Raw genomic sequence first — 15,000 nt, 5'->3', positions numbered from 1 at the left:
TGCTCTGTTTATGTGGGTGCTGATATTATGCATCAAACCATTACATAAATAAATAAATACAACTGGCCATTGTTTGATTATTAGTACAGTGGTCATTATTAGGCTACCATGTTCATATCTGTGTTCATTATTAAGATAAAAAAAAAAAAAAAAAAATTACAGCTTGCTATATGATTGTGTGAGTAGGTTGTGTGTGTGTGTGTGTGTGTGTGTGTGTGTGTGTGTGTATGTGTTACACACCTCAGCAATTTACAAGTTGTGCAGACAAAAGCATAACACTGTCACACTGCCCCCTACAGGGCTGACTTGATTGCTCCAAAACAAAGTGCCTCTCAGATTTTTAGGTTTCCATTTTTAAGTTCTCTCTCTCTCTCTCTCTCTCTCTCTCTCTCTCTCTCTCTCTCTCTCTCTCTCTCTCTCTCTCTCTCTCTCTCTCTCTCTCTCTCTCTCTCTCTCTCTGTCTGTCGGTCTGTCGGTCTCTCCAGTCGATGAGTCTGATAGAGCTTGGGAACCCATCTCAGAGTCTGGAAAATGTGTGCCGCTGGGCCTTCCTGCAGCAAAAGCAGGACACAGGAGACGCCGAGTATCACGACCACGCCATCTTCCTCACGCGACAGGAGTTTGGCCCTACCGGCATGCAGGGTAATAAAGGCCACATACACACACTCCAAAGCCCATATACGCCTACATCTTGACCCCTTTTTTTTTTCTTTTACATGACCACATCTTATCACGTGTACTTATACATCCTCTTCTCACATTCACACACACACACACACACACACATATTTGTGCGCCCAAAGAGCATGCACACCCTCTCGAGGACCAGGCTGCACACACCAGCGATCCCTGTCTCCCTTCTTAGCTGCGCCTCGTACAGCTGCATAGTGCACGGTGGGTTTGGTGGTTGGTGGTTTTCTGTTCAGCAGAGTGCAGGCTAACAGGCAGGCCCAGGGGAGAGGCCTCTAAAGGCAGTGGCCTAGCTACCCAGAAGCCCTTCAGCTGCCCTTGGGCTCAGCCTTCAGCAGCGGAAAATCAATAGACAGAGCAGGGCCAGCCACAGCTCTACAATTAAAGGCAGTATGGGAGAGACAGGGAAACAGGAGTTGGAGATGGGGATGTGTGAGGTGGAAGTGGATGGTTTATGATTTGGGTTAGGCTTAGTGGTGTTTGCAGTATATGAAGGCAGATAGATAGATAGATAGATAGATAGATAGATAGATAGATAGATAGATAGATAGATAGATAGATAGATAGATAGATAGTCTGCCTTTAAACATTGAAAAAAATAAAGTACAGGGCTGCAACTTTATCTGCAAATCAAAGTGGGAGCACATAAACATACCATTGTAATTATTGTTATAGCAGCATTTATAGTATTTCATACAGCTTCTCAAATGTAAAATTAGTATTTTGTAAGTTTGTATATGTGTTGTTTGCTGCTTGAGGTGCACAGGCCAATTTTGCACGTACAACTCATTTTTCTTGTTCTAATGTAGCCTTTATGTTTAGTTACTTGACACACATAAAGTTTGTATAATTTCATCTGTATCAGCCAAAATTCTGGTTGCATGTTGTCTTGCACATTTCACAAGACTTTCTGTAGATTTCAAGCATTCTAAAGGTTTTTACACTGACTAAAGGTTTTACTAAATCTGAGAGTAGAAATGCTAAAAGGTATTTCTCTCTCTCTCTCTCTCTCTCTCTCTCTCTCTCTCTCTCTCTTTCTCTCTCTCGCTCTCTCTCTCTGGTTGCCTAGGTTACGCCCCAGTCACAGGTATGTGCCATCCGGTGAGGAGCTGCACTTTGAACCACGAGGACGGTTTCTCCTCTGCCTTTGTGGTGGCACATGAGACTGGACATGTGTAAGTGTACTGCCACACTGATGCCGTGAAGCCCGCTCCCACGGTACAGCAGTGCACAACAAAGCCCATGCTACACTGACTTAGAGTAGTTCCTTTAATAATGAAAATTACATCCTTTCCTGTCCTCCCCTCGTTTGTCCCTTTGCCTTTCTTTCCTCCCATGTTCGCCCTTCTTCTCCTCCCACATGTCCCCAATCTGTCTCTGTTGGTTTGTCTCCTTTCCCCTCAATCCCCTCCTCTCTTTTTGGCTCTCCTCTCCTCTCCTCAGGCTGGGGATGGAGCATGATGGCCAGGGGAACCGCTGTGGAGACGAGGTGCACATGGGGAGCATCATGGCCCCGCTGGTGCAAGCTGCTTTCCACCGCTTTCACTGGTCCAGATGTAGCATGCAAGAGCTGGAACGCTACCTCCAGTGAGACACACACGCAAGCACTCTCACGAAAAAAAAAAAAAAAAAAAAAAAAAAACATTTACATAATAGGAAGTTGCCAATAGACAGCTGATATTTTGTTTTGATATTCAATACTGTTATGTCTGACCACATGCATTTAGTCTTAGCAGGATGGGGAAAAACCTGAAAAAACAGCATTTAGAACATGGGACACTAATAGTTTCCACTGCAAACCCGTATTGATGTAATTGTTGCTTTAGATGGGCTGTTAGTGTCTGAAGTCATGGTAACCCAGTGCACCAATTCCATGGTAGGGGAAAAACAAGGATACATTAGGCCTTTAAATGAAGAATGACATAAAATGGTATATTTCAGCTATGAAATGTCTAAATAAAATACGCAACAAAATTAAGTTCCAAGTAATAAAATAATACTATGTGTTTTTGTAACTGTGGTCATGCAGGACCTTCCATTACATCATCATATCGAATGGCGTGACTGGCTGATATCACGTACTGAACAAAATGCCCGGTATTGGCACACTGGCGAATCAATAAAACAGTCAAGCCCTACTACATGCACAGACACACACACACATACACACAATGCACACACACACACACACACACACACACACGGCTTATTACTACTGAAACACTAGGCGGATTTTACTTGATTACAACATTTTAATAAGGCAAAATGTTAAAGGTCCACTAGGCAAAAAGTAAAAAAAAAAAAAATGGACTAAGAATATAATTTTTCAGTGAGTCAGTCTGATGATGACACAATAAAAAAGTAGTAATCAACCAAGTGTTTCAGTACCTTCAGTACCCAGAAAAATCAGGAATATTTTAATTTCACTTTCATTGACTAAAAGTTAGCCCAATGAGAGAGTGCATCAGAATGACTATTCAGTTAACAGGTTTCATACTCCTCACTGTTATGGAATAACGAAATCTTAGCAAATGAGGATCCCTAAGACTACATCTAATCAAACACAGGTCCATGGCCTGATATGTATCAGTTTTGGAGTCCTTGACACCGAAAAGGTTGAGAACCACTGAACTGCATCATATCAGTGAGAGTACCCCTTCTGCCCCCAGCTTTCATCCAAACTCTGAGCACCAGTCCATTGGCTGAAGTGCAAGAGGCCCTCTTGACATATTAGGCTTTTGCTCAAGTGCATTTCTTGTTGCTCCTCCCTCAGCTCGTACGATTGCCTCCGTGACGACCCTTTTGACCACAACTGGCCATCGCTGCCTCAGCTCCCCGGTCTGCACTACTCCATGAACGAACAGTGCCGCTTTGACTTCGGTGTGGGTTACACCATGTGCACCGCGGTAAGGGATCCCCATAGTTCACTACTAGAACATACTAACGTAGCTAGAGTGCACTGGCATTTACTAACTCCTGTCACTTTCTTTATCTTCTGGGATGATGTGATTTTTCAGAGTTGGGGTTAATTCACTTTGAATTCTTGTAATTCAAAGTCGTAATCGAAAGTGATGCTTCGGCTCCGGAAAAAGCATCATTTTCAATTGCTTTTTTTCATGACAGATTGGAAGTAACAACCTTCCTGTGGCAAATTTTAAAGCTCTGTCGAAGTTTCCCAAGTGACTTGAACCCAGCACTGACATCTATCTCTGCTCTACACTCTGTCCATATGTAATGAATTGAGAGTCACACATACACAGCTATTCACATCCTTCTGATGTCCTCTGCTTTCCTCTCCCGGCCACTCTGGGGATTGACATCTTGCTTAAAAGCAGGTAATTGGTTTTGATAGCTATTTCTTTTTTGTAGAGTAATAATAACACAGACATTTTACTGATAAAAACTCAATGCCTTTACATAATCCAGTCACATGTCGTATTTCTCTGTAAGTATCATGTATACACACAGGTGGTGGAGCGTCACCCTTGTACACCATCACATACTGAATCAGTGAGAAAAAGACACAAAGCTCCACAAAGTAGATAAACGTAACCCACCCCCAGCATCTTGGCAGGCACTGAGCAGCTTATCTTCTCCTGTCACGCTCACCTTCGTTGTGACTGTGAAGCCACTGTGGCACGCTGTTGGGAAGCTATTGCTTGATAGACAAGGGCTTGTTCAGGGGCTTTGCACGCATTGCTAGATTACCCTCTATTCTCTTGTCAAACCCATTCCCCTCAGCTACAAAAGGCGGGCCAGTCAGGAACACAGGTAAGGTGACCCCACCTCCCTGAAGAAGTGTGGCCCGCATCATTTGTTTTCCTCTTTTTGTTTCATTTTTTTTCTATTTGTCCTCTGAACTTTTTAGTCGTTTGTAATGTTGCTCCTTTTCTGTTTTACTGTAATTTGTTTCGCTGTCCTACTCATCATCATGTTATGGACACATGCTCTGCAGGATTCTAAAACGCTTTTGACAGAAGAGGGCTGCATAATCACCCAAATACCGTACTTCTCCTGGTTCAGTGCAAAAGTTGAACTCTGTAGCCCAACGCTGACATCCTCGCATGCCCTTTTTCTGCAAATCTGTGTTAAATCACTGCACCCCTTACAGGAAGAGCCTCATTATACTGGCACACACAAGGCTGTAAATGACTGGAAAAGGTTGGAAAGATGGCTTTCCCAGCCAAGGAAAAAGGGCTGAGCCAGAACAGAGGCTGTTTTTCCATGTTTCACCTCAGCTTTTAGGATCCTCCAGTCTGATGTCATTGATGCCTACCTACCACAGTCTGGCCATTGATATTGACTTGCCTTCAGACCTGCAAAGGTCACTTGGGGTCATGGTGGGCAGGGAAGTCTTAGGAAAGGAGGGAGGAGGGCATTGCCCCTCAGACACTGGGCTGCAGGTCAGTTGGGGGTATCCTCTTCAAATTTATTGCACACCAGGAGGAGAAATTGATCCTCAGTCCAAGTCTTAGGGCATTTTAGAGGTCTGCAAGACCCTCCTCTAAGTTTGAACTTTGGACCCTTAGCCCTCTGCCCTCTTGCCTCCCCTGTGACCTAATCAAAAGACAGGCTGTCTCATTTAGAGAGTCTGTCTCTCTTTTTTCATCCTTTGGTTTGGTTTGCATGACTGGCTATCTGTGTGTTTCTCGGTGGAGCGTACAGTACCGTGCAGTGATACAGTGCAGTGGAGTAACACAGCAGCGAACCCAGTAAAGCCCTTCGATGTCCACCACTGCTGCTGTTGTCGATATTACTTGTTGTTGCTGTTACTGTTGATGATATTGCTGTTGTGGTTACCGTTGTGATGTCTCTCTTCTCATCTCAATCTTACTGTTTTTTTTTTTTTTGTTTTTTTTTGTTTTTTTAATCGTCAGTATGCAGTATCACTCCAGCTGTCTTATGATGGTTGAAATGTATTATTGAAGGTCAGTCTATCACCCACTGTGTGCATGTTTGAGTTTGTGAAGGTAATAAGGGTTTTTTCTGCTCCCCACAGTACCGCACCTTTGACCCATGCAAGCAGCTGTGGTGTAGCCACCCAGACAACCCCTTCTTCTGCAAGACCAAGAAAGGACCGCCCATTGATGGCACCATGTGTGGAAACGGAAAGGTATTCACATGGACTGAGACAGATATGCATGTCCTGAGACTCTAGGGGTGTAATGATTCATCGTGAATTCTGCTGATTCACATGAATCGATCTAGTCCAAGAAAGAATGAATAGCTCTGAATCACTTCAGCATGAATTGACATGAAATGCTTTGAATCCAGTCATTCATGATTCTTAAAAAAAATAAGACATATCAAGGCCCAAACGCCCATATACACTGAGAGGTACAAGTCCCCCCCAATGTTCAGGCACTCCAAAAATGCCTGATAAATATTAGCAATTCAATGTTCAGGCATTCCCAAAATGTCTGTCCCCCCCAGTGCTGAAATGGTGGTTTTGGCCCTGAGACATAGGTTAGATGTAACAAAATACTGTAAGTTGCCAAAGTAATTTTATTGTCCGTTCTTCATATTTCAGAAGAAAAGGGATAGTATTAGTTATTGCATTTTGGCTAGAAGTACTGATTCAAACAGTTGCCTCAAAACATGGCTCACAGACTCAAATCTAGTTGAGTCATTCTAAAAAAGAACTAATTGTTCTTAAATTGAATCAGTAACTAATGAATCGGGAATCAAATTGAATCGATGTTAAGCCAAATATTCACACCCCATTTATATACCCATCTGATTTGTCTCTGTCTCCTTCTCGCTCTCACCTGCACCTGGTTTTGTGACCACAGCAGATGAATTGCAAAGCCTTATTAGTATTAGTATTTTTAGTTTGTTTTTTGTTTTTTTTTTTTTTTTGGCATTTCTGCTTTTTTCGATATAGATAGTGGAAAATGACAGCGTGGAGCCTTATTATCTCCACATGGCCAAGGGCCACATCCCATCAGATCCTTTGGACCTCTTTTCAGTCCTTTCAGTTTGATGGCACGCTGTGTATTCTCCTGAATGAAAACAACAACTGTCTCTTTCTCTCCTGGCCAATGGCAGCACTGCTTTAAAGGTCACTGCATATGGTTGACCCCTGACATCATCAAGCAGGATGGAAACTGGGGTTCCTGGAGCCAGTATGGCCAGTGCACCCACGCTTGTGGCAGAGGAGTACAATTTCGCACACGTGAATGTGACAGTCCTAGGTATGAAAATCCATCAGTTATTTGTGTGTACATGTCTGTGTGTGTGTGTGTGTGTGTGTGTGTATGTCTGAGAAAGCGAAGGAGAATCATTATAGTTTTCAGTTTGTGCCTAATTATGCTTTCAGACTAATTTAATTGAAGCTTTAAACATATTTCATCATGCATGCCTCCATGAGTTCATGGACAGTCAACCTTTGACATTAGCTGCAGTGGGTATCCATAATCATCACCACGGCTGTTCAGACTATTTTCTCACTCTTGTCGCTGATAATTGAAAAGAGGCAATTTGCTCCATTTAAATACAGCAGGTCTACATCAAGTTAATTTGCATGCATGTTAGAGGTATTTTTCCAGTCTAGGCTTTCAAAATGAAAGGAAATGAGTTTTGCGAGTGAAACATCAACATGAACATATTCATCCTGTGTCCTCCTCCCTGCCTGCACCCTCCCAGACCAGCCAATGGAGGGCGTACCTGCATGGGGGCAACTTCGCAGTTCCAGACGTGCATTAACAAGGAGTGCGAGGATATCGACACCGACTCGCGGGAGGAACAGTGCCACTCACGGGACTCGCACTTTGAGTTCCACAACAACATGCACCACTGGCTGCCTTATGAACACCCAGATCGTAAGTATACAGCCGCCATAAGTGAAATGGCCAAATGGACATAAGATTGGAGATACCAAATCATACATAACGGAAAAGACTCATACCTTTGAGATTGCAGATATGAATGAAAGCCAACAAAAGAGGGAGTCCTTTATGTGTGATAGGGTCTCGGAGGGTTTTATATAGGCTGTGTCCTGTTATGGTCATTGACATCTGGCTGTTCCTGCTGAGTCTGAATACAGCTCCAAGAAACGACTACGCCCTACCCATAAAAACACACCATGGCTTTGAAAGTCTCTTTAAAAACAATCATCTTTGAACTTAGTGTCTTCCTCCCTCCGCCCAACCCCTGATGTCATCTGGACCCTGCTGACCCCCTCTTCCTGCCTCCATGCCTCCATCCATGTAGCTGCTATCAGCCCGAGCATGTGGCCAATCCATCAGAGTCACAATGGGATTCCCATCCCAAAGTTCTCCTGTTAATATCCAAAAACCCCTTTACATCACTGAGAGGTATGAGATTGTGGGGTGAGTGTGTGGGTGTGCGGTTGTCAGACGAACCCTGCCTCTAAGTGGAGGTGTCAGTGCCTCCCTGATACGTATTAAATGATCAACCAACTAAAGGGCAGCGCTAAAGGGCAGAGAAAAGTGCTGAGTTGTCTCAGTATCTAATCCAGGGTCACGCTCGGCATGCTTCGCCAAGAGGGCCCTCACTAAATTGTTTTTTTTTTTTTTTTCCTTTCTTATCATTCCTAAATGCCACATTTTTCAGCAAGGCTTTCTCGGAGTCTCAAATTACTCCTCTGTGTGTGGGGGTGTACGAGTACGGATGTGCTTGGATGAGTTGCGGCGCTGTGTGTGTGTGCGCAAAATGAAAAAAATGAACGGGGAGGTGAAATTGAATTCCATTCATGGTCTGTCATCTCCTGTGTTCCAAATTGTGTGAGGAGAGAGAGAGAAACTATTTGCCACGAGTGTGAAATTGTAGTGTTTGTTTAGAGACGTCCGGCACATACTTGTTTTTGTCTCTGTTGAGGGCTTTTCCCAAGTCAAGGATATTCTTGAGCAAAGAAACATGAAACATGAAGCTGTCCATGTGTTGTGTTGCTCAGCCAGAGTCCAGCTCATCTGAGGGATCCCTCCGGTCCTCCGGCGCAGTACCTCTCTTTCCCTTTGGCCTGTTTGATAAAGCGTTTGCTCCGTCCTCAATGAAACTCTATCAGATGGGTCTCTTTAGCGGTTTATATTAGATCATTGAGTGGGGAATTCCAGTATTGTTAGCAGGCATTTGTTCAAGTTCAAATTCAAGTTCAAGCTATTATATAAATTGTGAAAGACATTTGGGAAAGATTTGTCTGTTCCCCTTTATTCCCCTTGAATTGCTTTCATTTTTAATGCAAAGGTGTCTCATTTTCTTTCATTTTTTGTCTACAAATACTTTAAACTGCATGTTGTGTATCAAAGATCCCATAAAATAAAGTTTAGCACTAGTTTTAGTAATAGAGGTAGTAGTATTTATTATTTATATTTATTATTATTGTTATTCCACTTACTGTTCAACTTGGTGCAAAGTGCACTTTGTCCACATTTTAGGATTTTTGCATGTCCATCTGTAATAAATGTGAAGAAGCCTCCTGGCTGGGATGAACTGCAATGCCAGGGTTTGTCTCTGGAGGCCCATAGCTCTAGTATGAGTCACAGACTGTCTGATACTATGAGACACAACATTGTGCTGACTCACAGACAGCTTACTCAGAACACGCTGGCAAAACCATCACAAATTTTGGGATTTTTTTTCATAGTTGTGGATTGATAGGTATGAAGGTCAAGGATGAAGTCATCAAAAAGGATTGCAAACGTTGCATTTTGACATTGTCATATTTGTGTGTGTGTGTGTGTGTGTGTGTGCGTGTGTGTGTGTGTGTGTTCCAGCTAACAAACGCTGCCACCTGCACTGCCGGTCCAAGGAAACGGGACAGGTGGCCTACATGCAGAAGTTCGTCCTGGACGGCACGCTCTGCTCGTACAAGGACCCTTACAGTGTCTGTGTGCACGGCGAGTGTGAGGTGAGTGGTTTTGCGTGTGTTTTAGTGTCTGTATCTGTGTGTCTGAAGAAGAGACAGCCAGACAGAACAGTTAAAGTTCACACACACACCGTTATTCGTGTGCAGGTTCAGGTGTTTGCTTGTCTCTGTCAGTTCATAACCTGTCCTTCATCTGTCCCCATGAACAGAAAGTGGGCTGTGACGGTGTGGTCGGCTCCTCCAAGCAGGAGGACAAGTGTGGAGTGTGTGGAGGAGACAATTCTAGCTGCGAAACCTTCAAAGACACCATCACTCGTATTGCCAAGAAACAAGGTATATACACACACACTCACAGTCACAGTAATCTTTTCCAGTGCAGGGCAGGCCTGATATAATTCTATTGCAGCTGTCCACCGTGCAGAAAAGCACAGGATAAATGGTTGGTCAGTGCCTTTTTCTTACAATCTGGACTCATTTCCCCAGTTTACTTAGTTATTCTAAGCTAAACATCGCCCTCTAGAGGAATATTTGTAAGACTCTGTCCAAAATCCACTATGAGTTCAGTTGAAAAGTTTCCAAGTGAGTAGAGCACGGCCAAGGTGTGACGTCAAACCTCACACTATGAGCTAATGTTTATGAGGGTATTATATAACTATTACATAAATTGGGAAAGATTTAACTGTAATTTCGGCACTGCAATTCCCAGAAGCAGATGTGTATGCTAGATGAAAATAGTTATGACTGCAGGGTATTTAACCAGTGAGCAGGGATACTTGGTTAAAATGAGGTTAGAGCATAACTCTATGCTTTTTATTGGATTAGTTGTGGCTTTTTGGTGAGGGAGCTGTAAAAGAGAGCTTTGATGGTGTTGGAGTCACAGAGCAAATGGATATTTCGTTTCAGGTTTCCTCAGAGTTCTTGAAATCCCCAGAGGAGCGAGGCATTTGCTGATCCAAGAGCTGAAAGCGACCTCACACGTTTTAGGTATTTGATAATGTGCATGTGTATATACACCGTTTGGTCCATAAGTATTTGGACAGTGACACAGTATTTATAATTTTGCCCTTATACATCACCACAGTGGATTTGAAATGGAGTACTCAAGGCGGGATCGAAGTGCAGATTTTCAGCGTTAATTTAAGGGGCTGGCAAAAATATGCCATTAATCTTTTAGGAATTACAGGCAGTTTTATACATTGTCACCCCATTTTCAGAGGCTCAAAAGTCATTGGACTCTTGACTAAAAAGCAGTTTCATGGCCAGGTTTGGGCTTTTTCCTTGTTATTTCATGACAAATTCAGAAAATAAAAGGTCTCGAGTTCATTTCAAGTGTTTGCATTTGCATTTGGTCACTGTTTATCAGAACCCTCAACATGCGATCGAATGAGGTGTCTATGCAGGTGAGGGAGGCCATCTTTTGGCTCAAAAAGAAAAAAAAAATGTATCAGACAGATACATCACAAAAATTTTAGGAGGAGCCAGATCATCAGTTTGGTATAGAAGGAATGCAGTGGTGAGCTCAGCAACACCAAAAGGCCTGGAAGACCACAGAAGGCATCTAAAGTGGATGAGCAAACAATTCTTTCCCTGGTGAAGAGAAACCCATTCACAACGTCTAGGAAAGTCAAAAACACTCTCGAGGAGGAAGGCGAATCATTGTCCCAATCTACAGTCAAGAGACATCTGTGAGAAAATAAATACAGAGTGTAGAGTGTACAGAGTGTATACATCAAGGTGCAAACCAGTGTCACTCAAGAACAGGAAGGCCAGTTTAGACTAACATCTTAAAAAAACTTCTAAGAAAAGCCTGCCTGATTCTGAAACAAGGTTCTTTGGACAGATGAAACGAAGATTAACTTGTACCAGAATGATGGGAAGAGCAAAGTGTGGAGAATGAAAGGAGCAGCTCATGACCTGAAGTCGCAGGATGAATTCTGATGTTTATAGGGCAATACTATCTGCTCAGATTCAGACAAATGCCACCAAACAAATAGGCGCTTCACAGTGCAGATGGACAATGACCCAAAACATACTGTGACAGCAACCCAAGAGTTACTGAAAGCAAAGAAGTGGAATATTCTTCAATGGCCAAGTCAGTCCCCAGACCTCAACCCAGCTGAGCTGCTTTTCACCTGCTGAAGACCCACAAGACCCACAAACAAGCAGCAACTGAAGGCAGCTCCAGTAAAGGCTTGGCAGAGCGTCTCAAAGGAGGAAACTCAGAATTTGGTGATGTTGTCCAAGGGTTCCTGACTTCAGACAGTCATACACTGCAAGTCTTCAATCATGTTTTTATTACTCCATTTCAAATGCACTGTGGTGGTGCACAAGGGCAAAAATCCGAATATTGTGTCACTGTCCAGATACGGTATGTGTAACTGTATGCGTTTGTGTGTGTGTGTGTGTGTGTGTGTGTGTGTGTGTGTGTACACGTGCCAATGCATGTGGGCATGTTCCAAGTGTATTCTAATTCTCCTCCTTCTCCTAGTGGTGAAAAACCTGGCTTCAGGACAGTTCTTCTTGAATGGGGAGAATGAATACCCAGAATCCCGCTCGGTAATAGAGAAGGGCGTGGAGTGGGAATATGAGAACGACAATGACAAGGAGACACTTCAGACCACCGGCCCTCTCAAACATGGAGTTCTGATCATGGTACAAACAGAAACAAATTGGACCTGTGAACCTGACCTTTGAGTGCTTTTTCTTCTCTATGTAGTGAAATATTGGTTTGGATTGTCTCTGCTTTTTATCCAAGGTGCAATTACATGGAGATGAGGATGTGAACTTGTCCTATAAGTACATGATGAACACGGACAGCGACTCTGCTATCCAGGACAACATGCTGGTGGAGGACAGTGCCTACGAGTGGGCCCCCAAGAAATGGTCCGCCTGCTCCAGACCCTGCGGGGGAGGTACGCCAAGCTGAATACTGCTGGCACCGCATTTACATTGGATTTTGGACTACTGGAAAGCAGTGTTATGTGTTTGTGTAACTGAATCTGTGTATTTCTCCTGGTGTAGGGAAGCAGTACCTGCGATATGGCTGCAGAAGAAGAGTAGACAGTAAAATGGTCCACAAGAGCTTCTGTAACAAGTCCAACATGAAACCTCGAGGAGACACTAGAGACTGCAACCAGAAAGCCTGCCCTCCGCCCATGTACGCACTGTATTATTTATATAGGCAGTGGTGGAAACTCAGTGTACTCAAATGTACTCAAATACTTTACTTAGGGAAAAGCGCCCATGCAAAAATGGCAAAATACTCAAGAAAAAATGAGTCCTGCATGCCAAATGTTATTTAAAGTATAGGAGTATTAGCAATACAATGCATGAAGTATAAAACGTAAAGGAAGAATGGTTCCTAACAGAGTGTTAAATTAGTAAGTATTTAAATGTTTTAGGTCCAAGGGCCACACATAATGTTGGCTAGTTTCAACTTTTATGGTTGGAATGTAAAAGCTTACCCTGCAAACTGACTACAGCTGTCAGATAAATGTAGTGTAGTAAAAAATAAAATATTTCCTTTTGCAGTGTAAGAGAGTGTAAGTACAAAGTGTCACAAAATGCAGATATTCAAATGCCAGTGCCAGTACTTTAAAACTGTACTTAAGGTGCCCTGGCGGCTTACTTGGTAGAGTGCATACAACATATCAGAAATCTTTACCACAGCGACCTGGATTTGATTCCATGTCAAGCCCTTTGCTGCATGTCATCCCTTCTCTCTGCCTTGTCTTTCCTGTCTCTCTCTACTATCACTATGCCAAAAACCAAATCTTGAAAAAAAAAAAAAAAAACTGTACTCTACTAAGTGCTCAAATGTACTTAGTCCCTTTCCACCTCTTCATATAGGAAATAGCAGCTGATGTACTTTTAAACATTGGTGGTATAGCTGCTGATTGTTACAGTATGGCTTAAGGAATCCAACTTAAGGGATAAATAGTCAGGGGATAATCCAATTTATGTATTTTGTACATTTATTGTATTTTGTTTCCTCAAGATAAGACACATTTTTTTAGTGCCTTGTTGTATCGTTCCTCTAACCTTTTCTTCACATTCAGCCGGCACTTTTTTTCCTCATTTGTCATTGTTTACGCCACAATTTTGACATTCAGCATGTCCTCATAACTCTGATGTCTCTCCATCCCATAATATGCTCCTCCAGCTGGGTGACAGGCGAGTGGCAGAACTGCAGTAAACCATGCGGGAAGACAGGTCAGCAGATCCGCTCGGTCAGCTGTGTCCAGCCCTCGGACGACAACACCACGCGCTCCATCCACAGTAAACACTGCAACGACAACCGGCCCGAGGCGCGCAGGCCCTGCAACCGACACCCCTGTCCTGCTCAGTGGAGAGTGGGACCCTGGTCACAGGTACACCTGCCAGAGGGGGACAGAGACGGGATTTAACTGGGAGATGAAGGGGGTGAAGAGGCAGAGAAAATGCAGACAGATGTGACACTGTGTCATTATTCTTGAAGCAGGAATAATTAAAATGACCAAAGGCTGACTCAAGGAGGGACCATTTACACTCAAAAGACAATAAACGTGGGACAAGCATGTACTTACTTACTTAGTTTTTTGTTTTCCTTCCTTCCTTCCTTTGTTTTTGTTTCAATTAAGTAATCTTTAACAAACAATAGGAACATAATCATACTTAAAAATGGCTATAATAATGGCTATAATAAGGACAAAATGGAATCAGTTTAGATTAATGGCTTCACTACACTTCAACCAGTGTAATATTGATCAGCTACAAAATTTGTATATAATCAAATACATCCCATGTCCTAAAATCCATTAAAAGCTAATATGGGTTTAACATACTTAAGTATTTTCAGCACCTTAACAATTTAAGATACTAAAATACTTTTTGAATAACAATGAAAACATGTTTGCCCATGTATCCCAAGAAACTTCCCATGAATTTTTGATTTGTCTGTATGTGTATGTACTTTCTCTCCAGTGCTCAGTGACATGTGGTAATGGGACCCAGCAGCGGCAGGCTCTGTGCCACACCAGGGACAACATCATTGGTCTGTGTCTGGACAGCAAGCCTGACACCATCCGAGTCTGTCATATGGATCCGTGTCCCAGTGAGTGCTCACTTATCATGAGCTCGGTATAGGATTTGAGGCATCCTGTCAGTATTCTGCCAAGATTAACAATACAGTGTGGAAGTAGACTATAGTAAGAATATTTTTTCACAATACATACTGGTAAAAAAAAAAAAAAAAAAAAAAAAAAAAAAAAAATCAGAATGTCTTATATACCCCACCATCCTTTCCTTGTCTCCCTGCAGAGGGCTCGTCAGACCTCAACAAGAACGGCAACATCCTGATCCAGTGGCTGTCTCGTCCCAATCCCAACTTCCCGATCCAGAAGATTTCCTCACGTAAAACCTCCCTCTATAGTTCCCAGCCTGGCCTCCACAGCGGCAGCCGCAGCTGCATGTCTGTCCTCTGCTGGGCCCTGCCCATCTCTGTC

The 15,000-nt window shown here is 43.0% G+C and overlaps 1 protein-coding gene across 1 annotated transcript in view; it reads left to right on the top strand.

The window, feature by feature from the left end:
• Window positions 1-15,000, top strand: part of LOC115366966 (A disintegrin and metalloproteinase with thrombospondin motifs 2-like) — a 124,056-nt gene that overhangs the window by 102,406 nt on the left and 6,650 nt on the right. The window contains exons 6-21 of the mRNA XM_030062645.1: window positions 486-642; window positions 1,760-1,865; window positions 2,134-2,277; window positions 3,464-3,596; window positions 5,690-5,803; window positions 6,739-6,884; window positions 7,336-7,511; window positions 9,426-9,559; window positions 9,727-9,850; window positions 10,421-10,501; window positions 12,006-12,169; window positions 12,273-12,429; window positions 12,539-12,674; window positions 13,680-13,887; window positions 14,480-14,609; window positions 14,816-14,908. Coding sequence (XP_029918505.1) covers window positions 486-642; window positions 1,760-1,865; window positions 2,134-2,277; window positions 3,464-3,596; window positions 5,690-5,803; window positions 6,739-6,884; window positions 7,336-7,511; window positions 9,426-9,559; window positions 9,727-9,850; window positions 10,421-10,501; window positions 12,006-12,169; window positions 12,273-12,429; window positions 12,539-12,674; window positions 13,680-13,887; window positions 14,480-14,609; window positions 14,816-14,908 — 2,203 coding nt within the window. The remainder of the gene's footprint in view (window positions 1-485; window positions 643-1,759; window positions 1,866-2,133; window positions 2,278-3,463; window positions 3,597-5,689; window positions 5,804-6,738; window positions 6,885-7,335; window positions 7,512-9,425; window positions 9,560-9,726; window positions 9,851-10,420; window positions 10,502-12,005; window positions 12,170-12,272; window positions 12,430-12,538; window positions 12,675-13,679; window positions 13,888-14,479; window positions 14,610-14,815; window positions 14,909-15,000) is intronic.

Source organism: Myripristis murdjan, chromosome 10, assembly GCF_902150065.1.
Source record: "Myripristis murdjan chromosome 10, fMyrMur1.1, whole genome shotgun sequence".
Lineage (NCBI taxonomy): Eukaryota > Metazoa > Chordata > Actinopteri > Holocentriformes > Holocentridae > Myripristis > Myripristis murdjan.
This window is presented reverse-complemented; position numbering and strand designations above follow the sequence as displayed.